General features: G+C 35.8%; 2 protein-coding genes across 2 annotated transcripts; one reads left to right on the top strand and one right to left on the bottom strand.

Moving 5' to 3' along the window:
* The first annotated feature begins 307 nt into the window (after nt 1-307).
* LOC149479612 (acyl-CoA synthetase short-chain family member 3, mitochondrial) lies at nt 308-23,231 on the top strand. Its single transcript, XM_089708069.1, has 12 exons — nt 308-508; nt 4,716-4,866; nt 5,273-5,417; nt 7,294-7,438; nt 11,575-11,671; nt 13,346-13,545; nt 14,330-14,561; nt 14,845-15,004; nt 20,251-20,398; nt 20,788-20,933; nt 21,261-21,492; nt 22,693-23,231. Exons 1-12 carry the CDS (start codon nt 391-393, stop codon nt 22,968-22,970), a joined length of 2,052 nt encoding a protein of 683 aa, XP_089564195.1. The 5' UTR covers nt 308-390; the 3' UTR covers nt 22,971-23,231.
* LOC149479613 (uncharacterized) lies at nt 14,843-18,889 on the bottom strand. Its single transcript, XM_089708120.1, has 2 exons — nt 18,522-18,889; nt 14,843-16,587 (listed from the first exon to the last, which is right to left on the bottom strand). The coding sequence occupies exons 1-2, from the start codon at nt 18,714-18,716 to the stop codon at nt 16,255-16,257; spliced, it is 528 nt and encodes a 175-aa protein (XP_089564246.1). The 5' UTR covers nt 18,717-18,889; the 3' UTR covers nt 14,843-16,254.
* Nucleotides 23,232-26,197: the final 2,966 nt, after the last annotated feature.

The following is a 26,197-nucleotide window of genomic DNA, read 5'->3' as shown; positions in this document are numbered from 1 at the left end:
ATTCTATCCCCAGTGGTTATAAAACTAAGTATTTACTATGCGTCTCATATCCTTTTAAATAATTAAAAATGTTGTATACTTATTACCAGATATATAAACGGACGGATCGAAGGAACGTTTTTAGTATTTGTTAGCATTTTAAATAGTACCTACGCTTTATCGGGGATCTATCTATGATACAATTCTTTTTAAAAATCGGTGTACGTCAAACTCTTTTCAGTAAGTTGTTCAATAATTCAGTGGGTTCATAGGTCCCTCATTCATATACAGAATATAAATGATGTATTATGAATACGACTCGATCGGATACTAATATACAGTTAACATTGGTGACTTGAACCGTGGTGTCCATAAAAAAATAGTTTTAAATCGCGACTGACGCGCGTTAAGATGTATCAAGAAAGAGAAGGGTCCGTCGCTTCTAAAATTGAAAAGAACAAATTCGAGGCTTCGATTAGTGAACTTAAGAAGAAATCTTTTGTAACAGCCGCGGATCTGGAGAGCTTTGGTGAGTGATGGTCCATTTATAAAAGCGTTTGAGCCATACTTTACAGATTTGTAAATAGAGATTAAGATGATGGTGGTGATGAAACTGTACCTAATAATGAAAGCAGAAGGAAAGGTTTTTAAAGTGAAACTTTTATTACATCGTCTCAAACTTTTTGGTCTGTGTAGCGCATGTCGCGTGACGGTCGGCTGCCGAGTACCTAGGTATAAAGCAGTGTTCGGAACCGTACGATAATTATCGTACAAATACGATAATTTTGTGCCTAAGTTTCACTTTTACCGTGGTTTCATAAAACCACACAACATTTTTTTGTAGAATGTTTTGATTTTAATAAATTTAGAATGGAGCTAAAGGATTTAGGATATACATATAACGTTTAATTAAATGGTACTATCAAAGTGTGTAGGTACATTCAGGTACAAGGTACCTACTTTTAAATAAAACAAATGGCACAGGTACATTTTCCAGCTTCTGAGGTCAAAGTACTCCATATTTGTTGTATTTTTGCCTGAAAGTTTCAGTTTTAATTAGACAAAGGAATATAATTAGGTAATAATCCTAAAGGACTCTACCGTCTCTACCCACTATAACGTAGGTACTATGACCGGACCCTGACACATTCCATAATAGGAAATAAATTATAGGTTCCTTATCGGAAAGCAACACGCTCTACTATGCCATGCCACGTGATAGTGCTGATCGGTCACGGAACGATCTAGTAAGCATAGTCATGAGACTGAAGACTAAAGATGGGCAAAATCTCTCCAAGAATATTAAATGATTTTAATTTTATATCTACCTACTAGTCATTTTATATTATGGAATACGGATTACGGAAGTACTAAAATCAAATATGTTTTTTCACTACGTAACTATCTACAAAAAGTATCATTTCACAGAATTTTGTAACGATGACCGTACTTATATTCAAAAGTATGAACTTTTCAACAAAAATATATTTTTTTTGCCTGAAACCTTTCTATTACATGTCTATTACAGTAATAGTATTATACGTTGTAGTGGGTAGAGATCGCAGTCAGTTTTACTTTTAAATTAACCATTAAATTTGATTCCAACGAATTCTTTCAGCTTCCGTGTCAAACTTTTATTGTTCTAGCTTTAACTTATTCAGTAAATTGACATGAATTTTCTGTTACAAATAAATGAGTTTGTACTTTTCTTTAAAAGTGCCAATGGACTGGGGCAATTCTAATATTATACATAACATTTTCTAGGTAGGTAGGTATTACATAACATTTTCTAGTTTTAATTTTAGTGACGCGTGGTCTGTTTTCTAATAGGTTAGGTATATGAAATATCTATATAGTTTCATACTTAACTAAACTATAGATAGCTATCATTGAATGATGCTGACAAAATTTAAAAAAGCAAAATACATAGTTACTTTCTTGCCGGCTCTTCTCTTAATAAACTGCTTCCTTAACCACAGTAAAACTATACCTAGATTTAAGTAGGTATAACTATTCAAAAGTCCTTCTAGAAAAAGTATAATTGAATAAATAAATATTTGATTTTATCTTACAATCATAATCTCATGAATGATGAATCTTTGTAGAAATAACTTGTATTTTATAGAAGAAAATATGTAAACCAATTAAGTACATATATAAAATGCAATGTCACGTGTACACGTGTTATGTAAATTTCGTGTCTTTTTTTTTTGTTTTACTGTATTTAACTAGCTTTCAAAATGGTCTTACCTCTGTCACTCAGGAATAGGTAAACTACCAACCGACCTTAAAAAAAACGGTTTTATAGTTTTTTTTTTGAGTTTTTGCACAAACATGCAACTAAGTAAATAAACACAAAATAATCAAAGGGCTGTAGCACAATTCCTATAATATATTTTACACGATGTATTAAGTAAGTACATACCTACCTACCTATGAGAATTATTATATGCTTAGCTTTTTCCTTCCAACGATTAACTGACTTACTTTGACTTATGTTCCTGTGTCCCCTAGCTGGGGCAGAGGGCATCCACAGTGCTCCGCCAGGCGTCTCTGTCGAGAGCTTCTCTTTTGATTTCGCTCCAGGTTTTCCCGATTTTCTTGGCTTCGTCTATGACTGTCCGCCGCCAGGTTTGTTTAGGACGACCACGCTTACGCTTTCCTTGGGGGTTCCAGTCTAAGGCTTGCCTTGGTATATGATCAGTTTCCCTTCGGAGCGTGTGGCGGGTTAACTAATAACTACATTATGATTACATTACATTACATTACATATAATATATGTATATGTAATTAATTTTTATAGTTTTCTATTGAGCCAAAACAAAAAGCGAAATTATCTTTTTAATCAAAATTACGCTATATTAGGTAGGTACCTAACCTTTTTTTTATTAAGATTCTTCGATATTTCCCATAAATTTGGTCAGAGGTAAAAAAATATAGGTACCTTTGTTAAATTACATAATTAGTTTTTATTACGATGTAAACCAATTGTATATATAATATCATTGATGTAAATAAGGACGTAAACACATAAATTATTCATATAAAATCAGGATATCTATGTCTGGTAGATCAAAGTGAAACATTTGACATCGAACTAAGTATGCTTATTATTTTTAATTTGACATTATATCACTCTAGCCCGCAGTTTTGTGATGCCGTAAAGCCTTCCTCGATAAATAGACTATCTAACAGTGAAATAATATTCAAATCGGGCGTGTGGTTCCTGAGATAAGTGCGTTCAAGAAACCAACTAACCAAGTAAACAAACTCTTCAGCTTTATAATATTAGTGGGTATATTTATTAAGCATTCAAATGTTTTATAAAAGAGAAAAATTTAGAGAAATGAACAAATTCTCGATACTTACTAGTGAGTAAGTATAGAAAACATTGGCCACTTATAGATATTGGATAATTGGAAAGACGACAAAGTCCGTCCGTGCAAATTGCCTGAAAATATAGAAATAATATCATGACACTATAGCCATACTAGTCCCGCGGAAAAAATACTGGATAAAAACTTACATCCATTATACAGTTCAAGAGATGGTCTTTTAAAAGTAACGTTGATAGTCTATGGTGGATCCTGGGTTTTCCTCTAATTTTAATCTTTTCCTAAAAATTAGTCTTGAGAATTAGGAACCTCCACCATTTTCTTTATATAAGTATGTTTATGAAGATTAAGATTAGGTTTTTAAAAACACTGTTATTAGGTTTTTAAAAACTTTTAAAAATGTTTGTTTATTTGTTAGGTACCTACGTACCCCATAAGTCTTTCACTTACCTAGGTACCTACTTACCGAGTCATCATAAAATTTAACAATCACGTTGTCAAGGGCAAGTAAATATGTAATCATAAATGACGAAACCTAATGGGATCGAAGCCACGGGCAAAAGTTAGTAATCAATACAACTTTTTAGCATAAAAGGTCAATGACGTCCTTATTGTAAGAAACTTGACGTCAATGTATAACATATATACATACAGGGTGTCCCACTATTGGTATACGAAGGGACTTGTAGTTTTGCATGCTCTGATCATGTAATAAATACAAAAACAACAAAATTACGTCAAAAGTTTTTTGCTAAATTTTTCCTGAAAATCCATGTTTTCTTCTCTAGCTTGGCGCAGCCGGCGGCTAATGTGAGCATTTTGTCTATGAAAACATAATCTTAAACGATAGCTCACGTATTACGTATACCGGTGGCAAAGTTGGGCGGGTTGCTTGTTATGGGTGTACAATGTACATATAGAGTTTTAAGAATTCATCTATTTGAAAAAAAAATGCGTCTGGAATTTTATAAGTATTTTTTACGAACTCAATTTATACAAAACTATAACCTCCTTTGAGCTTAGTATACCTACCAATAGTGGGACACCTGTATACTCCGAAAATTTTGTTTTGCCAGCAGATGTTATACGCAAACTAAGATGTGTTTTTTAAATGGAAGGATGTGTGCTATGAATGTCATCAGTGGAAATGGTTACAAAGTTGTGAACTTTTAATAGCTATAGGCTGCGAAGCAGCAGTATTAAAAGTTTGCAGAATAGCTGCATAGCACATCTCTGACGGAAAAGCACCCTAACGCCATTTCTCCTGAACCGCGCAATTATTCCTTTGTTTCAATTATTTTAAAATTATGGAATTTTCTCATTGTTTTCACGTTCCCTAAATATTCTTATTAATAGCAAATTTATGCAAAATTAACATACATTTTTTCGTCACATTTTCAGCGGACAATGACCTGACGCCGGAGTACCACGCCGCTTACCGGAGGTCCCTGGAGGACCCCGAGGCGTTTTGGTCAGATGTTGGCAAGGAGCTGGACTGGACCAGGCCCTGGGATCAGGTGTTGGATGATAGCAACCCACCCTTTACGAAATGGTTTGTAATTTGCGGATTTACTGATTTGTCGCCTGTAGTTTAATTGAAATAATAATAAATAAATATTGGGTTACGATTGTGAATTTTAAGGCTGCATTTAAATATGTATCTAGACTTCAGAATTCAGTCTACTCTACCTGCTGGTATCCACCACTGATGTTAATTTATCTACTTACAGTGATTAATTCATAGTTTGATTTATGTTGGTGGTTCTTCTTGTTTGTATTTCTCATTTGTAACACAAAATGCTGAGATTTTTTAAACTTACGTCGCTGTTTGTATATGACAAAATCAAACAATTTGCCTACGACATAATATAGACGAGACGATAGCTATTATTTAAAACTTAATTCTAACATTCAGATTATTCGATTTATGTACTTAAATTGCAATAAAATGATTTTAGGTTCGTCGGCGGTGAAATGTCAGTATGTTATAACGCAGTGGACAGACACGTAGCAAACGGAAGGGGAGACCAGGTCGCGTTGGTGCACGACTCCCCCCTCACAGACACAGTCAAGAGAATAACATATTCCGATTTGCAGAATCAGGTAAGAATTCAACTGTGGAGAGTTAAAAAGATTTAACTAGAGTAATTATACGTAAAGCACTGTATACCTATTCAAAAAGTCCCCTAGGAAATGATCTATTTTATATAAAAAATACACAAAAACAACCTCAGCATACTATATACTCTATAACCTATGTAATCTTATAATATAAAAATGAATCGCAAAATGTGTTGGTAAGCGCATAACTCGAGAACGGCTGAACCGATTTCGATAATTCTTTTTTTATTATATTCCTTGAAGTACGAGGATGGTTCTTATGTAGAGAAAACGTAAATATTATGTACCACGGGCGAAGCCGGGGCGGACCGCTAGTCTTATATATAAAAATGAATCGCAAAATGTGTTGGTAAGCGCATAACTCGAGAACGGCTGAACCGATTTCGATAATTCTTTTTTTATTATATTCCTTGAAGTACGAGGATGGTTTTTATGTAGAGAAAACGTAAATATGTACCACGGGCGAAGCCGGGGCGGACCGCTAGTAACTAATAAGTATTTTACCTTGTTGGTAAAATTTGTAAAAATTTCGTCCGTGCCGATAACTAACGAAATCGAGCTTCTTGGTATCACCTTAACGCCCACTCTGAACTTTGGTTCCTTCATTGAATCTAAAGCCCAAGTAGCCTCTAAAAAGCTTGGAATTCTGGCGAAGGTGAGACAGTATTTCAGCCCGGGACAGTTGCTCAACCTTTATCAAGCACAAGTCCGATCGTGCATGGAATACTGCTCTCACCTCTGGGACGGTTCCGCCAAGTACCAGCTGGAGGCGCTTGAGGCGATAGAGAGGCGTGCCAAGAGGCTCATAAACGACGATGACCTAGTAGGCAAAAAGCTCCAAAGCCTCGGTCACCGCCGCAGAGTGGTCAGCTTATCGGTCTTCTATCGGATACACTTTGGAGAGTGCGCTGCGGAACTGCACGATCTCGTTCCGCCATCCCCGTTCTACCATCGATCGTCGAGGCGCACAGATTCTAGGCATCGCCATATGGTGGACGTTCCATGTACCCGGACTAAGCGGTTCGGTTCCACATTCTTTATCCGAACCGCGAGGGACTGGAACATGCTTCCTGAGTCTGTGTTCCCCGACGAGTACAATATGGGGGTCTTCAAGCGTAGAGTGAACAGGTACCTTCTAGGGAAGCGCGTTCCATCTTAGACCACATCTCAGCTTAACATCAGGCGAGATTGTGGTCAAGCGCTTCCCTATTACCAATAAAAAAAAAAAAAAACAAGGTAAAATACTTATTGTTTCAAGCATGAAGGAAATGTTTACATAGATACACCGTCAATCATTGAGTTACATGTACTACGTACTAGAGAGGACATCGCTACTACACTTTTTTTAACACGAGTTAGAGTCAATCGTCTCAAACTCAATTTTTATTTGTTACATTGATTGGTTTTAATTGATAAGTTTATTCATATTTTTTTAATAAGATGAACAATATTTATTTGTTACATTGATTGGTTTTAATTTATAAGAAATAAGAGGCAGAATATCACTAGCCACCCCGCGCCGCCGCGCTTGTCGCACAGATTTTGTTTGTGGTGCCCTCTCTAGTAATAATACCTCAATGCCGTCAATATAGAAATATCCACATAATAATATTATGATAATTTTATTCTGCATAGTATTATTTAATTTACATTATAGATGTTTGCTCTGTGTCTGGGTGTTAATTATCTATATAAGTATTTATTTAAAATTATATATGTATGTTTATCAGCCATCTGGTTTCCATAACACAAGCAAAAGCTTAGTAGGTATGAGATCATATCGTGCCGTGTGTGAAAATTGTCCTGAAAATATTAAGATAGGTAAGCCCAAAACTACAACTCGTAACAATTTACCTAGGTATCCCGTTTAGCTGGCAAGCTGGCTTCCCTCGGCGTGACGCGTGGCTCTCGCGTGGTGATCTACATGCCACTAATCCCCGAAGCAGTTATCGCCATGTTAGCCACTAACAGAGTTGGTGGCATACACTCCGTCGTGTTTGGGGGTTTGTTGAACTAATTTAATTTGAACTAAATTAATTTGAAGTGAAACTTCTTTAGTCGCTTGAGAGTAAAATTATCAAGTACGCGTCATAGCAATACCGCCATGTCATAGTAAGGTGAAGATTTTGGTATCTTTGAATATTGCCAAAGAAGTTTCACTTCTGATACGTTTGCTCGGCACTCATGCCATTTTTAGGGTTCCGTAGCCAAAATGGCAAAAACGGAACCCTTATAGTTTCGTCATGTCCGTCTGTCCGTCTGTCCGTCTGTCCGTCTGTCACAGCCGATTTACTCGGAAACTATAAGTACTACAGTGATGAAATTTGATGGGAATATGTGTTGTATGAACCGCTACAAAAATATGACACTAAATAGTAAAAAAAAGAATTGGGGGTGGGGCCCCCCATACATGTAACTGAGGGATGAAATTTTTTTTTTCGATGTACATACCCGTGTGGGGTATCAATGGAAAGGTCTTTTAAAATGATATAAAGTTTTCTAAAAAACATTTTTCTTAAAGTGAACGGTTTTTGAGATATCAGCTCTCAAAGTCGTAAAAAGTATGTCCCCCCCCCCCTCTATTTTTATAACTACGGGGTATAAAATTCTAAAAAAAATAGAGGTGATGCATGCTAATTAACTCTTTCAACGATTTTTGGTTTGATCAAAGTATCTCTTATAGTTTTTGAGATAGGTTGATTTAACTGTAATTTATTATATTTGCTGCTACGGAACCCTTTGTGCGCGAGCCCGACTCGCACTTGGCCGGTTTTATTTGATTGATATATATGTAGGGAATAAGTAGTACCTATCGTCATTATTAGCCCATATTCCACTGCAGAGACATAGGCCTCCTATGAGGGTACAAGCTACACATCCATCACGCTGGCCAAGTGCAGCTTGGCTTGAGAGTTGAGATTAAATGAACTGTCCTAACTGCGTATCACCTCGAGAAAATTACCTAACGGTCGAATCTATTTGAAATCCAGTCGAAATATCAAATAAGTAGTAATTGCACATTTTCCTCATATTATATTTTTAACAATTAATATTTTCAATTAATGTAATTTTTATACTTGTGGCACAGAATACATAATAGTAGCTAAACGCTACAGAACGGACACTCTCCGCCTCCCGCCAAAATTAAACACTTACCTCACCCCGCACGATCAGGCTATAAATGGTCCACATTTTTCTACAAGGACGATATGCAACGAAGATTGACAACATTAATCAAATTGACTTAAAGTAATTTTATTATTTTGGATTTGTGATTATCGTTTTTCGTAGAAAATGGTTAGATATTGGGCTAAACTGTACATTATAGGGCGTGGAGTTGAGAGTCGTAATTTTTTTTGTGGTTAGCTATTGTCCTATGGAACCTAAATCTGAAATTTCACAGCGCGAAAACTTTTTGTTTTTGAGTCACGAATTTTTGAAAATCGGAAAATTTTACTCCATTTTATCTTTGCGCGAACTTACTGTTATGACAGTGTCAAATTGACCTACAGCGATTGTCAAACGCGTTTCATTTCAGGTAAAACATTTCTATCTAACAAAAAAAATATTATAATTTAAATTTTATTTATGAAATTTGTATATTTTTTAACAACAACATTAAAAATAATTATTATTAAGTATAGTTTTTGTAAAATAGATTAAATAAAATAAAATTATTAATATTCGCAATTTATAATTTAACAAAAATATTAATCGAAGTGTCTAGTAGTCCGCTAAACGGATGAATAAAATAAATTAGTCGTCCGATTACCGGATGAATAAAATAATTTAATCGTCCGATTATTCGGATTACTAGATAACCTTTTAACACTAAAGCTAGTTGGGTTGGACTAAAGCAAAGGGGGCGCAGGACTTTTGATGGAGTTGGTGTCATTTTAACACCTATTTATTATTGTTTTATCGTAAAGATAACGCTAATATAAGCATGTTTTATAGGAACAACTTTTCTCTAAAATCAAAAATGGCGGAGATATTCACCCTCAATTCGCTAGGTTAGGTTTAGGTTAGGTTAGCCTTTAGGTTAGGTTAGGTTAGGTTAGGTTAGGTTAGGTTTCTTAAAAAAAAACTACACAGAAATAGGAGCCCCGCGAAGCGGGGCTCCGTCGACGCGCAAAAAAAAATCTAGTTTAGGTTAGGTTAGCCGTTAGGTTAGGTTAGGTTAGGTTTCTTTAAAAAAAAAAACTACACAGAAATAGGAGCCCCGCGAAGCGGGGCTCCGTCGACGCGCAAAAAAAAATCTAGTTTAGGTTAGGTTAGCCGTTAGGTTAGGTTAGGTTAGGTTTCTTTAAAAAAAAAACTACACAGAAATAGGAGCCCCGCGAAGCGGGGCTCCGTCGACGCGCAAAAAAAAATCAAATACCTACGTGTGCCCTCCTCCCCCCACAAAAAACCTATAATACGTGCGGCAGTTCTCTAAAGAAACCCCGATAACCTAACTATATAGATAAATAGATGTTATCGGACGATTAAATTATTTTATTCATCCGGTAATCGGACGACTAATTTATTTTATTCATCCGTTTAGCGGACGACTAGCGCTGTCCAATATTAATTGTACGCTTTGTACCGTGGAACAAAACAATAACGACGTCATTCTCAGTTACCGTTCGTTTGCCGCCTTTCAGTCGAGATCGTTTCGTGCGTACTCCTGTTAAGCCCTAAAACTGTACAAAACTATTAAACTTTTACTTTTAGCATACAAATAGGTAGCGAGGAGCGAAGCGACGAGCGTGTTAGGTTAACATTTGAACTGCCGCACGAGCCGAGCGAGCGAAGCGAGCGTGCCGCGGCAGCGGCCGGCGAGTGCCAGAAGCGACTTTAGGGCGATTCCCACTCAAACAAAAAAAAAACTACAGGTCATACTAATGTCTATTACATTAAATCTGTCATATTTCAAATCAAAGAGCTAATGCAATATTACTAGTATTGAAAACTATTATTGTAAAGTAATAATTAATATTAATTGCTTCAGATCAATGTGGAACTGGAAAAAAATACCTAAAGCAAAGGGGGCGCAGGACTTAGAAAATTTTTGATGGAGTTGGTATCATTATAACACCTATTTATTATTGTTTTATCGTAAAGATTACGCTAATAAAAGCATGTTTTGTTGGGGCAACTTTTCTCTAAACTTGATAATTACCAAGATACATGACGGATTGTAAAATGTAAATTTTTTCAATGATGGAATATTATGTATTCAATATTAAGCTGCGAAAGTCCGAATCTAGCTAAAAAACGTTACGCTAAAATAAGCATTGCATTATCATAAGACTTGCCACAGAACCGAAGCTGTCAACCACGAATTCCACGTGGTCTTGTCTGCCCTACCCCTAGAGTGTATGTAAAAAGCCGGAGGCGCGGAGGGAGAGCAGCCCTCGCCCGCCGTGACAAAGCTCGGGAGCCGTGCGGAGCGGAGCGGCTGAGGCTGGTCGCCGAAGGCGACCAATAAGCTGAAGCTGCGAAGTGGAGTACGGGCGACCGTGCTTTGTCACGCAAGGGCGGAAGGGCTGCACTTCCCGTAGCGCCGGAGCTAAGGCAGTGTCTGAGACAATATAAAAAAGACATGAGGAGATAGGGAAAGGGTTAGGTTAGGTTTTATCATCAATCTTTGAGGGCGAATATCTCGGCCATTTTTTATTTTAGAGAAAAAGTTTTTTTTATAAAACATGCTTATTTTAGCGTTTTGAATAAAAATTATGTATTTTATGATTCCTATACAATTTTCACTTTAGATCAAAAATTTTCTAAGTCCTTACTTTGCGCCCCCTTTGCTTTAGGCGGACCAAAACTTAATTTGTAAATATCTCGAAAACTATTAATTTTCGCGCCCCCCCCTTTACAGGGGAAGTTCCTAGTACCCACCCCCCCTCTCTCCACCCCCCACTACCCCCAAATTCCACGCCCTATAATGTACAGTTTTACCGATATTGTGCTGTTTACGGATGTATTTCATCAGAAAAACGCGAATATTTTTTTTACGCTAGTCACAAATGTGCCAACCATAAAGCGTTAACACACACATTTGCAGTATCTACAGTGTGACTGTCAAAACGATAATTTTGTATGGAGTGTCCGGGGTGTGCTTGTGGCTTATCTCAATTATGTAATTATTTAGGTTTTGCTGCCAGAGAATTAAGCACAAGGATAGAGCACGCAGAACCAACAGTCATTATTGCCGCAAGTTGTGGTGTAGAGCCCAACAAGATTGTGAGGTAAGCTGTTATCCTACAATTATTTATTTATTTTACTCTTTAATACAACTAAACAGACTTAGATACTAAAATATACAAAAATAAATTATTTTATTGAAATATGAAACAAACTTTTTTCATATCGGCAATCGCCTAAAACTTCAAATGCCATCACCAAAAACTTTAAACAACCATGTGTTGTCAAAAATTTAATGATGATAATAATTTTGCTTCCGGATCCTGCATTTTATGTAATTATAACGAGTGGGATGATTTTTAGCAAACCCTCTTAGATACAAGACGTATCGGATAAATAAAATCTATAAGGTATTTAGAGCAGTATTGAAATGTTTGATAAGTCTAACTAAAAGTTACTCACCTGTTCCATTATGTAGAGAAATGCAGAGTTATGCAGCAAATATAGCACTCTAGTCCTTAAACCTAAAAAAATTGCCCGTCTATCTATTCTAGGATTCACTTTCTGGCAACAATAAAAGAGTAGCCCATACAAAAACTATCTATTGGAACGAAGTTCCTTATCGCGCGTTGTGAAAGGGGGCTAGACGGAAAAAATTCTTACGAAAAGTTGTCACGACACTTTTTACTAGAGTTGTAAGCCGTGCGGCGTGCGCGTGGTTCTCTGTCTGTCTCTCTCTAACTTAACACTTCGTTCCATCTGAATGTCCCTTGACATCGCTCAAGTTTTTTATTTATTTTTTTATTGTATATACTTACTTTATTTCTATTATATATGCTTATATTGTTTTTCACACTATCTATAGTATTTATATATTTTTATGTATGGTACGGGTATGGTATGGGTCTTGGCAGAATATCAGCGTTATGGTTCAGGGAACATTTCTTTTATTCATTTTTGTTTAATTCAATTTTAGATTTTAAGTGTATTTTTTTTTTCTTTTTTAAATGTTTAGTAGGTACCCATTTAAGAATTGTAAATGTTTTCCAACTTCGGGAAGGAGGTCAATCGTCGAATCCGACTCGGATGGGCAGCGTTCGGGAAGTTAAAGAACATCTTTTCGTCCAAAATCCCTCAGTGCCTGAAGACTAAAGTCTTCGAGCAGTGTGTGTTACCAGTGATGACCTACGGAACAGTGACGTGGCCTCTAACCCTGGGCCTTGTGCACAAGCTCAGCGTCGCCCAACGTGCTATGGAAAGGGCTATGCTCGGAGTTTCCCTACGAGATCGAATCAGAAATGAGGAGATCCGTAGGAGAACCGGAGTCACCGACATAGCTCGCCGGATTAGCACGTTGAAGTGGCAATGGGCGGGGCACATAGCCCGTAGAACCGATGGCCGTTGGGGCAGAAAGGTTCTGGAATGGAGGCCACGAACGGGAAGACGAAGCGTGGGACGACCTCCCACAAGATGGACAGCCGCTGGATGCAGGCCGCCGGTGACCGGTCGTACTGGAAATCCTTGAGGGAGGCCTTTGTCCAGCAGTGGACGTCCCACGGCTGAAGCGAGCGAGCGAGCGAGCGAAATGTTTTCCTGAATAAATGAATAAATAAATAATAATAAAATATGAATGACCTGACTGAGTCATCAATGATGATAATTTTGCGCCAGCGCAGCCCGGCATTATCCACATAATGTTAACGTCCTCCTAAAAATCAGTAGTTTTAACTAATTAGAATATTAGATTGCCAAATAAAAAAGCTGTATCATTTCCTCAGGTATAAGGACATATTAGACGAAGCGCTCTGCCAAAGCTCGCACCAGCCCCGTAGCTGCATCATATACCAAAGACGACGAGTCCTAGAATGTCCCCTGGAGAAAGACAGGGATATCTGTTGGGAGGAAGCTATGGAAAGTGATCCTGTACCTTGCGTTCCTTTGGAGGCTAATGAGCCTTTGTATATTTTGTACACATCAGGTAGATATTAATATAGGATTATTTTTTGAAATGAAATTTCTTTAGGCGCGTTGAGAGTAAAATTTCAAGGTCGCGTCATGGCAATACCGCACGTCATAGAGTAAGGCGATCTTGGTATCTTTGAATATTGCCAAAGATGTTTCACTTCTGATACGTGTGCTCGGCCTTAGATCATTTTACAGGGTAATTTTAGCGCTCATTATAAAACTTCGCGATAAAAAATAAATCGGTTGATAAAGTTTTTATGGGTATAGAAGTGCATGCGGTTAATTCAATACGAATCTGTAAAAAAAAATAGAAGGAATAGTTATAATTATTTCGAGTTTTATATGGATGAGGAAAATGTAAAAATTGTTTTTGGATACAAAGTACTAATCAAGAATAATAATGTTTAGAAAATAAAAGATATTTATCGAATTTAATTGGTTACGTGATTTGTTTTGATTGAATTTCATTTAATCAAAATATACTTAATTGGAATAAATCATAATATTTCCAGTATCAAATAGGTACTTACCACATATTTTAAATCTAGTTATTTGTTACTTTTAATTGAATATTTATCAAATAATTCAAATGTTTACGTTTAAATACTCCTTTCATAAATACGGACTTTGATTCTAATAACCTTCCAAGCGCATATAAACTTTGCTGTCAGGTTACCAAAATTTCCAAAGAGTTTAGTTTTTAGCACTGAATTTTATACTGAGACTTATTTTATTATTATGATTATCAAGATTTTATGTTATCTATGAATCAAAATTAATAAATTTGAATTTCTTAGGCACAACAGACGACCCAAAAGGTCTGCAACGGCCATGCGGTCACGCCGCTACCGTCTGCTGGTCGATGCATTCAATCTATGGCCTCAAGCGTGGCGTCTGGTGGGCGGCGTCAGACCTCGGCTGGGTGGTCGGACACTCGTACATCTGCTACGGACCCCTTCTGGCTGGTCTGACGTCTGTGCTGTATGAAGGCAAACCAGATAGGACGCCGGATCCTGGCCAATATTTTAGGTTAGAATTAAAACATTTATATAGATTGGTGAATGATAGGAATAAATATGTATATGGATGGGATATTGGCAATATTAATTGAAAATTAAGAAATATTTTTTGAATGCAATATTATTTTACTACTATGTATTCTGTATCTGCGTCAATAAATAATAAAGATTGAAAATATTTAAAAATGATAAAAATCCCCAGTAGTAAGTAGTTACCTTAGGGTTTTCTATGGTAATAATAAGTTTCATGTTTAACCAATAAAAACCTTTAAAAAATTAACATTTGTTACCAGGATAATCGAACAACACCGTGTCAACGCGCTCTTCACGATTCCCACAGTGTGCAGAGTGTTGAAGCGAGCTGATCCTAATGGGAAATACGCGAGGAGATATTGTGTTAAATCTTTGAAGACTATCTTTGTTGCTGGTGAACATTGCGACCAGGAGACTAGAGTCAGTATTAGTTTGTTTTGTATTCACTGCCATAACCGTCTTATTACAAAACCTCAAATAAACCCAGACTGGGTTTAGCTTTAAACCCAGACTTATAGTGCTAAACTATATGCTCTATTTGAGCATAGTACCAACGGCGGCGGGACACCCTGTGAATAGTTTACAAAAAATAAAAGTGGGTGAATGAAGAGTTTCAAGTTATTTAATTTAACTTAATTAAAAAAGAAATGACGTAATTTTTCATTATGACAAAGGAAGAGCAAAGTTCGTGTTTGGATAATTAATCATTGTTTTGACGGTCTTTAGTCATTGCTTCCATGTAATTAACTTTGCATGTAATTTATTGCTTTCGTTTTTTAAGCTATTGCATAGCTTCTATCGCGGGCCTTGAGCGCGGGGACCGAATCGAGAAATTCCGTAACGAAAAAACCTCATTCCGACGACCACGGAGGTGTAGCTTGAAGGCATGCAATAGCTTTACCGCGGCAGTCCCTGAGTGCCACACGTATTTTTTTTTTTAATTTTGAAAAAAAAAACGGAAAGTTATAACTACTACATACAATATATTAAAATGAATTTATAATCAAGTTTATCGTCACCAACAAATGAAGCCTTATGAATTTTGATAAGTATAATTAAAAACGATTGGTTTTTAGTAGTTAAGTAAGTATCAAGGGTAGATTATGTGCAGAAAAAAATATATGAAAAAAATATAAAAACGTGCAATAATATATAGCACGTTTTTACATACATGTAAATCATCATAAATAGTTAAATAAATGCTGTAAAAAAAATGTAACAGAATTAGCTCCGTCACACTAAATTCTGTTACAATATGTACCTACGTAGTTAATGTAAGTCCACGTTTGTAAAAGTATACAAAAAATCATTACAAATAAACGATGACGATGATTTATATACTACATATTATGTTAATTGTTGACACTTTCCGAACTTTGGCCTCTGACATGTTTTGTTAAAAAAAAGTGATATCATTGTGACATTAGACTACATCATGTTAAATAATTTACATACTTATATTAGTGTAGGTAATTTCTTTTTAAATATACTTGGCCAGGAACATTATGTAGTGCCTTAATAAACACATTAGATAATTATAATTAGCTGTGCCAACGACTTCTTTCACGTGGCAGTCGATTAAATGATTTTCCCGCGTAAACCAGGATGCATACTTCTGTACTTAAAAATCAAAAGATAGATAAATATGTACATGCATTCCACCCGAGCGTCTAGTTGGCTTGGTCGAATATCTCTGGTTTTTCTATTAGATCTCTTTTATTCGAGCATTTTTTGAAAGTATAACCTAATTTTTCAGTAATAATTTTCCTTAGAGACTCTTTTTGTCCTGGAAAATTTAAGTCCCTCTTTGCAACGGCTAAAATTTTTTTTAATGTCGGCACCTCCTTTTTTACTGTATAGAAACTGTTTATTATATTTCTTATAGAAGAAATTGTGAAGTCATCGATATCAAGTTTATTATGAGGTGGCCGGCGGCGTTTCTTTCCTGGAGTTGGTATTTTCACTTCAGAACTTGTTGTTGCAGTAGGCGAAGACGATGTTGTCTGTAAACAAAAATAACATGATTGGCAAGACTGAAGACTAAATGATGACTTAAAGCCTCAGATGTTCTAATATGTTCAAATAAAATTCGGCAATATTACAGTTACTTATAGAAATGTTTCCTCAACTTCTATAAGTAACATAAAATTGTTTGTCAATGAGTCATTTTGAAAGAGTGTCAAAACAAAAGGTTTCGGTATTTATTGCTTGCACGTGTTTACTATGTATTGTTAACGTAAACAATACATTACCTATTGTTTGCTTTATCGAAATTCTTCAAAGCTTTGCGGCGGTTAGCTTTAAAGGCTTATTACACTACCCGATATGAAGGGCCCTGCATCTAGGGTGGGCGTGTTCCCTAGTTAGTGTGGCGCTTATTACACTTCTCTGCGAATTGGGCCCTAACTCAGTTTATACGCGAATGTCTAGAGAGATAAACGTATTGTTGCATTTTACATTATGCCGCCGTCAGTATCGAAACTTCAAAAAGTTGCTGTAGCAGTGGCAACCGTTGACGCAATAACAAATATTAAAAAAAGAAGAGAAAGATCTGGGTGAAAGAGTATTTGCGGTTACGTGAAAAGCTTTCAAATATGCAAATACTAAGCGTGCTTGAACCGGGAGTTTTAATGAATTAATTAGAGTAGGTGCAGAACAATTTGAACACTTGTTGAGTTTTAAAACAATTAAATAAACAATTGATTTAAACAATTTATTTATTTGTTAACATGGCGGTGTGATCACAAACATTTGGAACTTCCCTTTTAAGTTATATAAACCTGTAGTAGGGAAGTTTGGTGACACCTTACTTACAAAAGCAGCCACTCCACGCAACAGTCGCGCGGCAACTGAGCTCCCTAACCGCCCTAAACGTTATTACATCACCCAATCTGCAGGGCGCTTAGGGAGCTAGGCAGATCGGGCAGACCCGATCGCCCTAAATCGGGACACTAACTCCCTAAGTCTTATTACACCACTCTTAGTTAGGGTTAGGGTCCCTAAAAATTGGGTGGTCTAATAAGCCTTTTATAGTTTATGACAACGACTAAGTAAGTCGTTGTCATAAAGCTAACCGCCGCATAGCTTTGAAGAATTTTTATTATCATAAGTTTTTATCGTTGTCCTGGAAACATCGCTTTACTTACTGTGTAATAAAACTGGCTTAAAATGAGTCCAAAAATAAAACTAACAACCCTCACCTACGCTGATAAATTAAAAGCTATAGAACTAACTAAGTGAGCGACTAAATTACGCTCATCTAGAGACATCGACTAAAACACTAGAATAAATTGTTCAAATAACTAGTTATTTGATAAAACTTTCAAAAACAAATTGAACTGATAGTACCTACTCTGACCATTATAGTATTTTTCAAAGTGATTTTTCTATTCGAAATACCTCGATTAAGATGAAATGCCACTCAGTATAAATAAATCATATGCCAAATAATGAATATAATACAAGGCGTAATTTTGTCACTCAAACAATTAATATTAGGTCGCTCAAATATTATGAAGCTGCTCATTTTGTATTTTATGTAACGCAAATTAATGTTTGTTAGTTGCTGATCTATTAATTTTTCATCGCTCGCAGTCAGTCGCTCACGTATTTATTTATTAACTAGATTTCCGCCCGCGGCTTCGCCCGCGTTTGCAAAGGAAAACCCGCATAGTTCCCGTTCCCGTGGGATTTCCGGGATAAAAACTATCCTATGTGTTAATCCAAGTTACCCTCTATATGTGTGCTAAATTTCGTTGTAATCGGTTCAGTAGTTTTTACGTGAAAGAGTAACAAACATCCATACATCCATACATCCTTACAAACTTTCGCCTTTATAATATGTATTAGATTAATTATTTATTCCCAATTAATTATTTTTGATAATTAAAACTTTAAATTACAGTCACTCGTTTAAATACTACCCTTTATAATTTACCTGCTTAATCTTTTTTTCTTCCCTTTTTATGCGCGTGATTGTACTTTTACTGACACCAGTAGCAGCGCATGCCCTTTTTATTGCTTGATCTACAGGAATTACGAAAACACCCTTCCGCTTTTCTTCTTCAAAAAAATGTAAAACTCGCAATATCACTGTTCGCTCTCCGCTATGTATAGTCTTATTTTTCCCCATTTCGAGGGCTGTCTATGAATATAAACACAGTAAAAACTTAAACAAATAACAACAAAAAACTTAACAGTCAACAACAAGATTTAACGATTTAACAATAAAAGTACAGAAATAATTAGCGATGCGAAACGTATTACTGCGTCGATGCTGCGAACCGTACTAAGGCGAACGCGGTACCTGAGGCGGTAAGCGGGCGGGGAGGCCGCATTCCACCCGTGACCCGAGCGTCTAGTTGGCTTGGTCGAATAATACGTAGACGGTAGACCATATAAATTATGTTCCGAGGTTCCGAGGTTTGAATGACTGTATGTAAATAACAAAAACTTATTATTATGCGGTATATAAACATACTGTATAAAATCTCCTGTCTACGCCGTATAACATAAAACATCCGTCCGCGTAATTATTAAAAATCAAACGAAATATAATATTTTCATGCAAATTTCAATAATTTTTAAAAATCGCTATACTTAGTTTAGTTTTAGTTGTTAGCCTAGTTTTACTACATACTAACTATACATATAATAAACATTCAGCATTGATCAGACCGTAAGAAACGTTCTGTCAAAACCTCTATTAGGTATTATCTTTCCACTACAAAGATTATATGAATGAGATATTCGATAGATATTGAAAAATTTAGACCTTGAATAAATGACAAACAAACAAACAAAAATACTTTATTGTGCACTAAGGGCCGATTTTTCAATCCCGAGATAAACAGTCTAATAACTACCCCTCGAATAGATTTATTCAATTATTTATCTAACTCATAACGGCTCGCCTATTTTTCAATCGTGATTTATTTGATGAACAACTATCTGACCAAATATTTCCATATTGGCAGCTCTGCTCTCGGAGTGGCGAAACAAACATATTAAATTAGTCAGGTTAGAGCGGGATAGAGTCAACTCTTGCAATTTGTCAACAACCGTCATTATGACTTACGTCTTGTATTGCTCTTGTCTTCTATGATTGTTGATTGTTGTTTTGATTCGAGTAAAGAGTTTGGTTAAATTTGTGTTTCAATTTATATATTTTAAGATGGAAACGACATACTTAAAGGCAGCGTTCGGCAAATTTTCAATGGCATGGTCATCAGTACTATCAAAAACATCAATTTCAATATGATTTTAATTGATAATAATTATATAAAAAGAGGTTTAATTGTTAATAATTCTACGCTCTATGATATGACATACGAAAATATCCCAAATTTGACGCGTCAGTAGTCAACTCAAACGCCTAACCGTCGAATAGCGCGCTATCTGGCCGTTGGAGCGGCAAATAGATTTATTCCTCAAATAACGTAGTTATTCGATAGATACGTCCTATTCGTCTGTTGAAAAATTGAATATTTTGTTAACTGAAGAATAAAGTCTATCTAGCTGTTTATCTGGGCATTGAAAAATCGGCCCTAAAATAACAGGAATAGAAGTAAATATAAAAAAGAGACAGTTGAGCGATGACAACATTACTATAGAAGAAATTCGATATGTAGGTACTTACAATTCTTAAAAAACGTTAACATTTTCAGCATTGGGCAGAACGTATCTTCGGCGTGCCAGTTCTGAACCATTGGTGGCAGTCAGAATCGGGCTCGCCTATCACAGCAGCCTGTCTTGGTTATGGGGTCAATGCGATTAGGCCCCATTCTTCAGGATACCCTGTGCCTGGATATGATTGTGAGTATCTTATCTTCTCACGCCAAATATTAAAGAATTGCTGGTTTCCTGCAGAATTTTTTAATTATAAGCTGTAAATGATTGTCCTGCAGGAGAAAATTGATGGCCTTTCAGACGAGGTTTTTTAATGGTTTAGTATAAAAATGATTCTTAATATCTACGTTCAATGACTTACCTACTTAATTGTATAATTATAGCATTATATAGGATGTATTTAAAAAGTTAAACAAGACGCGGCTAACCATTCTCCGTAACGCCCGCGTCATATGTTACGTTCATCAAATATTTCACTGAATTAATTTCTGAATGCGGAAAAGTCCTTTTAAAATTTAAACAACATGTACAATACGCAAAGAAACATAACGACATACTTGACTATTATTTAACAGTACGAGTACTCAGAGAAGATGGTTCAGAATGTCAGTCAGGGGAAGTCGGCCGGTTAGTATCGAAACTACCTTTGCCTCCTGGCTTCTCCTCAACATTGTGGAAGTCTGATGAGAGATTCAAGAAAGTATACTTCGAAACTTATCCAGTAAGTTATTTTGATTTATTGGTGTATTTTTATTATTAAATTTTCTTTTAACAATAATTTTATCGGCTAAAACGTAAAATTGACTTTAATCAAATAAAGATTTTCACGTTCAATAGTAAAAAATTAAAAATACAATAAGTCCCTTTTTTCATGATTGCAATAAAATAACGACTAAGTACGGACTACAACAAAACGCAGAACTCTACTAAGCATGTTTCACTTACCAACAATAATTAGACTTCAAATTCATATCGATACCCATTACTATTACGTATTGTAGACTCTGTAATCGAATTGAATTTTGATTTTTCTGTTTCTAAATTGCAGGGTTACTACGACACACAAGACGTAGGCTGGATAAGCGCTGAAAGCGCTGTATGGGTGGTCGCTCGAGCTGATGACGTCATCAACGTAGCCGGTCATCGACTCTCTACCGCAGCCATAGAAGACGTGGTGTTGAAGCACGCGCGGGTCGCGGACGCGGTGGTGGTCGGCGCACCGGACCCCACTAAGGGGGACGTGCCCTTGTGCTTGTATGTGATGCGCCCGCCACAGGATGGTTAGTTATAAATCTTAATATATATAAATCTCGTGTCACAATGTTTGTCCTCAATGGACTCCTAAACCACTTAACCGATTATAATACACGCACACCATGTGCAGTTCGATTCAACTTGAGAGATAGGATAGTTTAAACATGTAGGTACCACGAGCGAAGCCGGGGCGGACCGCTAGTTAAATTATAAATATTAATTTTCTCATCACAAATGAACAATCAACACATACTTAGGTACATTATTAACCTTTATAATATCTTAACACTAAAATTTGTGAGAGACTGGTGCCGCGATAAGTATAAAATACTTGTGTTACGGTATACCCATGGACGTATAAAAAAGACGGACGCCGTATTACGAACAAACAACGTGCAGCCACCATAGTAAGCTAGCGATCGTGTAAAGACAATAAACACGCACACACTCTCACCATAGTAAGCTAGTCGGCCGCCATTACGTCGTGAACTACCGACTGATTAACTGCGTCACTGTTTCACAAAAAATATTTAAAATGCCGTCTTGCGTGGTTAAATGGTGTCGCAACAGTACAATTTTAAATAACAAAACACGAGGGATTACATTCCACAGGGAAGCAAGTTATTTCTTTTATGTTTTAATGCCAAAATTATTACGTCAAAATTTATAGAAAAAAATACAGCCGCCATTGTCAACAGGACAGCTGTTGCCATGGCAACATGGCACACACACATGGATGTTTCGCCGCCATTACTAGGCTTCACTCAATGTTTAGGCGATATACCGTCCGCCTACCTAACTAATGTATGAATATAAATACGTAGGATGGTTTGTTAACATCATACTGCATACAGTTTATAATTATAGTTAATTTTCTAGCTGTCAAGGATTAGACAATCTGCAGATTAGGTGGCTTAGCTGTAGGTAGGTAATTAGAAAATAGAAAGTTATACAAATATACAAACATAGCTAAGTACCTACTTAATTAATATACAGCAAACATTATATTTTGTTATGTAGGTATTATGTTTATGTATGAGTACTTAGTTAGTCAAATTAGGTAAAATTCTACAAATTTTCTATAGGAAACATGAGACTTTATTGATAGAAAAATGTATGATTTATACAAAATGACTTACCTTCAGACTCAGTGTCTAATTTACAATTCCATTTCTTCTTCTTTTCGACTTCGAGACATTTTCTTAATTTTCATATTTTGTTTACAGACGAAGAAATAGTAGCAGAAGACACAGTAACACAAGAGCTGATTGCCCTCGTCCGTCATCTTATCGGCCCAATCGCGGCATTCAGAAAAGCGATCGCAGTTCCCGCGCTTCCTCGCACACGCTCCGGAAAAGCGCTCCGCGGCGCCATTGCAAAAATGGCGCGTTCACAACGCATCAAACTTCCCGCCACAATAGAAGATGCTTCAGTGTTCCCTGAAATAAAAATCGCTCTACAAAAATGCGGATACGCCATCGATGCACCCAATCCCGAATTTTGAATTTAGTCTCAATTTAGTGTAATAACGGTACAATGATTAAAAATTATCAAAAAATATATAAAATGCTACATAGATTTTATAAACATACGTTGATTACGTATTGCGTATTTATTTTTGGGGTTTATTTAAGTCGTAAATTAACAAGATGTCGTCTGCAAAATGTAACGTGGTAATTATTGTAGTTAAACTATTTAATGTAAATAATTGTTAAGTGAAATATTTTAAGGAATTACTACGGACTGTAAAGAATAATTAATTTAGTATCACCACATGAGTAGAAAGACGGATCACTCTGCACAAGTTAATGTTATCATCTAAGTCTTAGTTCATAATAAATTTATTTAGTTACAGAACGGTGTTTTATTAATTTGGTGTTGTATTGCCCAATTATAATTTATTTCCCGGCCGCCCAGTTCTTTCAATTCACTTGTTTTTACGTAAAAATAACAAGGAGAAAAAAATAGTACAAATACTATATAGGTACTTCAAACAATCTTAAATACGTTTTAAAAATCTAATTATAGATATGCACAACTTATAGATATCTCGTTCTTCACAGTAAAAAAAAAATAACAATTGAACTAGCTGATCGAATCAGATTTTTTTTCAGATAAAGTTTCCCCCATCCCTTTTTTTAGCGCGGAAATTTGAACAGTCCGTTTAAAAATGGTTTAAAACCGCATTTCATTAGATTGTTTTAATTTTATTTATATGTTTATGATCTATTTTACGTGTAATTAATTAAAATGAAAACAAAACCTGTGACAAAACTAAAAATATTCCATGTTCGAAATTCGAAATCGTACCTATATTATGTTTTTTTTCGATCGTGATCGAAAAATGGATGACAGTCATTGAGATAATATTACAATGTATAGCGGAGCTGCGGAGACACCGCCTACATCACATAGATTCCGCTCAACAGAGGTCAACCGGCCACACTGCACTCAGTCGCTTTGTGGTCGCTTTAGCGCGATGGTCAAGTTCTTGTCTTGTTTGTTTTAAAAGTAGAGTTTTAAAGCAAAAAAACATGGAACTCGTCAAATATGCCCTTGAGTGTGTTACGATATTGCACTAATAATAGGCATGACGAAAGATTTTCAAAACCTCTTCCATAATGTGTGTATACGTTTATTAAACAAGAAAAACCCTATATTTCGCTAATATACTTAAATTTAACGAAGATAAAAGCCATTTTTCAAAAAATATTTGTTAACTGTGCTAAAACAGCTCACAGGTGCAGGTGTCATGGCGTAGGCGTGACGTCACTCTTACGTAAATACGTAATTATCTGTATGCATAGCGAAGTAAAATTAAACAAATATTTAATTATAAAGTGTTATAGAATCTAATTTCAAAGTTTATAAGTGGTGTGCAGTATTGCAATGTGAATCTACATAAAAATAATACCCAAAAAAAGTGTTATAGTAGAGCCATTTTAATAGGCAACATTTGACAGTTCAACAAAATTCAACAACGTAACCTAGTAACGACAACATAGAATAACATGATATTTCTTTCTGTTAGATCTGCACATTTGCATAACTTTTTTCAATAACGATTACATATTTATAATAATAATGACCGATACAAGTAATTTTAAGATTTCATTTTACTGATGAACCATTCTAAACATAATAAACAATTTCTGAATTGAAGAACTGACGTCGCTACAATTTTGTGTCAATAAACCTTTTTTCTTTTTAAATACCAGAGATGTTACTCTAAAAATCGAGATCTGACATCTAGAATCGAATGCATTGATTACTTGTGAACAAAAATCATCATAAATTAATAAATTCGATTTACAAATGTTTCAAATCCGTATCGATTAATTCACTTTAATCGATGTTTTTAAGCAGGTTACCTCTCTTGGAAGATAAAATTGATAGACGTCAAATGTTGCCTATTAAATTGGCTCGACTATAGTAATTGTTTAAAGTGAGAAAATAATATGAAATGATTGTATAAATTTGACGCAGAGAAACCCGAACCACATATTCGTGAATTCGCAATTATATTTCTGTTCTGAGTCGATAAAGCATACGTGAAAAAATAGAAAATAAATAAAAATGCGTATTCTCAGCATATTCATAACAACAAAATACACCTGCCGCGAAGTTGTTGTGAGTTGTTTACGTAGACGTGACGTCACGCGTGTTTCAGTCAAAATGGCCGACTGCAGAATTTCAATGTTTTATTTTATTGATAATTCAAAGGTAATCGCGAGCGATTGAGCGTGCAGGCTTTCCCGCGCGTAATCCTGTACGATCCACAGAACGCGCGATAGAGTTTGCGTGTAAAGGCCGCTAATCTCTTTAATCTTAATGTTTTTAATATTTTAAGTCACTATTTTTAATTTATATATTATACATTTTCCCATAAAAACACTAATTCGAACATTTATGGATACTGTCGTCATGCCTATTCAAGTAATTCGGCAAAGTGCAAAGGAATAACTTTTCATCGGTAATTAACCTAATCATTTTTAAAACTTGTTTCGAGCTGTGGCTTCGAGCAAAATTTTTGGCGGGCGCCAATTTACGTCGTTGTGTCGCCTCTATAGCGGTGAGTCGATGACATGACTCACTAGCTGCCCCGCGCCGCGGCCGCCGCTCTTGGTGCACAGATTTTGTTCGTGGTGTCTTCTCTGTCTCTAAGAGCGTTTTCACATTATCCGATCCGATATCGGATATCGGACGCCGATAGCCGATATCCGATATCGGATACAATTTTCCCTTTCACATTGTCCGATAAAATCCTTCCGATATCATCATGAGTGTTGCCAGAAATTTTTAGAGATAACTAAACTAAATTGCCAGTTGATAAAAAAAGGTATAATTAAAAAAAATCAAATGATAGATCAAAGTTGTACATACATTAAAAATAACTACGTAAAAAAAAACAACTTCAAAAAAAGAAAAGTAAAATGTAAAAAAGATTTGATATCATTAATTACTGCATATTATTTAGACTAGCTGCTCCGCGCGGTTTCACCCCCGTGGCTCCACTCCTGTTGCCCGTAGCGTGATGAAATATAGCCTATAACCTTCCTCGATAAATGGGCTATCTAACACCGAAAGAATTTTTCAAATCGGACCAGTAGTTCCCGAGATTAGTGCGTTCAAACAAAACAACAAACAAACAAACAAACTCTTCAGCTTTATAATATTAGTATAGATGTGCTATTTACTAAATAGTTTTGAATTTTGATATCGGTCATTTGT

Source organism: Colias philodice, chromosome 20 (assembly GCF_061535455.1).
Source record: "Colias philodice isolate Cphi_HAF_F1 chromosome 20, ilColPhil1 Martin Lab GWU primary, whole genome shotgun sequence".
NCBI lineage: Eukaryota > Metazoa > Arthropoda > Insecta > Lepidoptera > Pieridae > Colias > Colias philodice.
The sequence above is the reverse complement of the archived record's forward strand: the minus strand, read 5'-3'. Positions and strand labels throughout refer to the sequence as shown.

What these genes read in the sequence shown, in the direction of transcription:
- LOC149479612 (XM_089708069.1), top strand. Translation starts at nt 391, where the DNA reads ATGTATCAAGAAAGAGAAGGGTCCGTCGCTTCTAAAATTGAAAAGAAC. An exon ending in CGCGGATCTGGAGAGCTTTG is followed by an intron (nt 509 to 4,715) that starts GTGAGTGATGGT and finishes TCACATTTTCAG; the next exon opens with CGGACAATGACCTGACGCCG. An exon ending in AACCCACCCTTTACGAAATG is followed by an intron (nt 4,867 to 5,272) that starts GTTTGTAATTTG and finishes AAATGATTTTAG; the next exon opens with GTTCGTCGGCGGTGAAATGT.
- LOC149479613 (XM_089708120.1), bottom strand. Translation starts at nt 18,716, where the DNA reads ATGGGGAAAAATAAGACTATACATAGCGGAGAGCGAACAGTGATATTG. An exon ending in AAGAAAAAAAGATTAAGCAG is followed by an intron (nt 16,588 to 18,521) that starts GTAAATTATAAA and finishes TTTTGTTTACAG; the next exon opens with ACAACATCGTCTTCGCCTAC.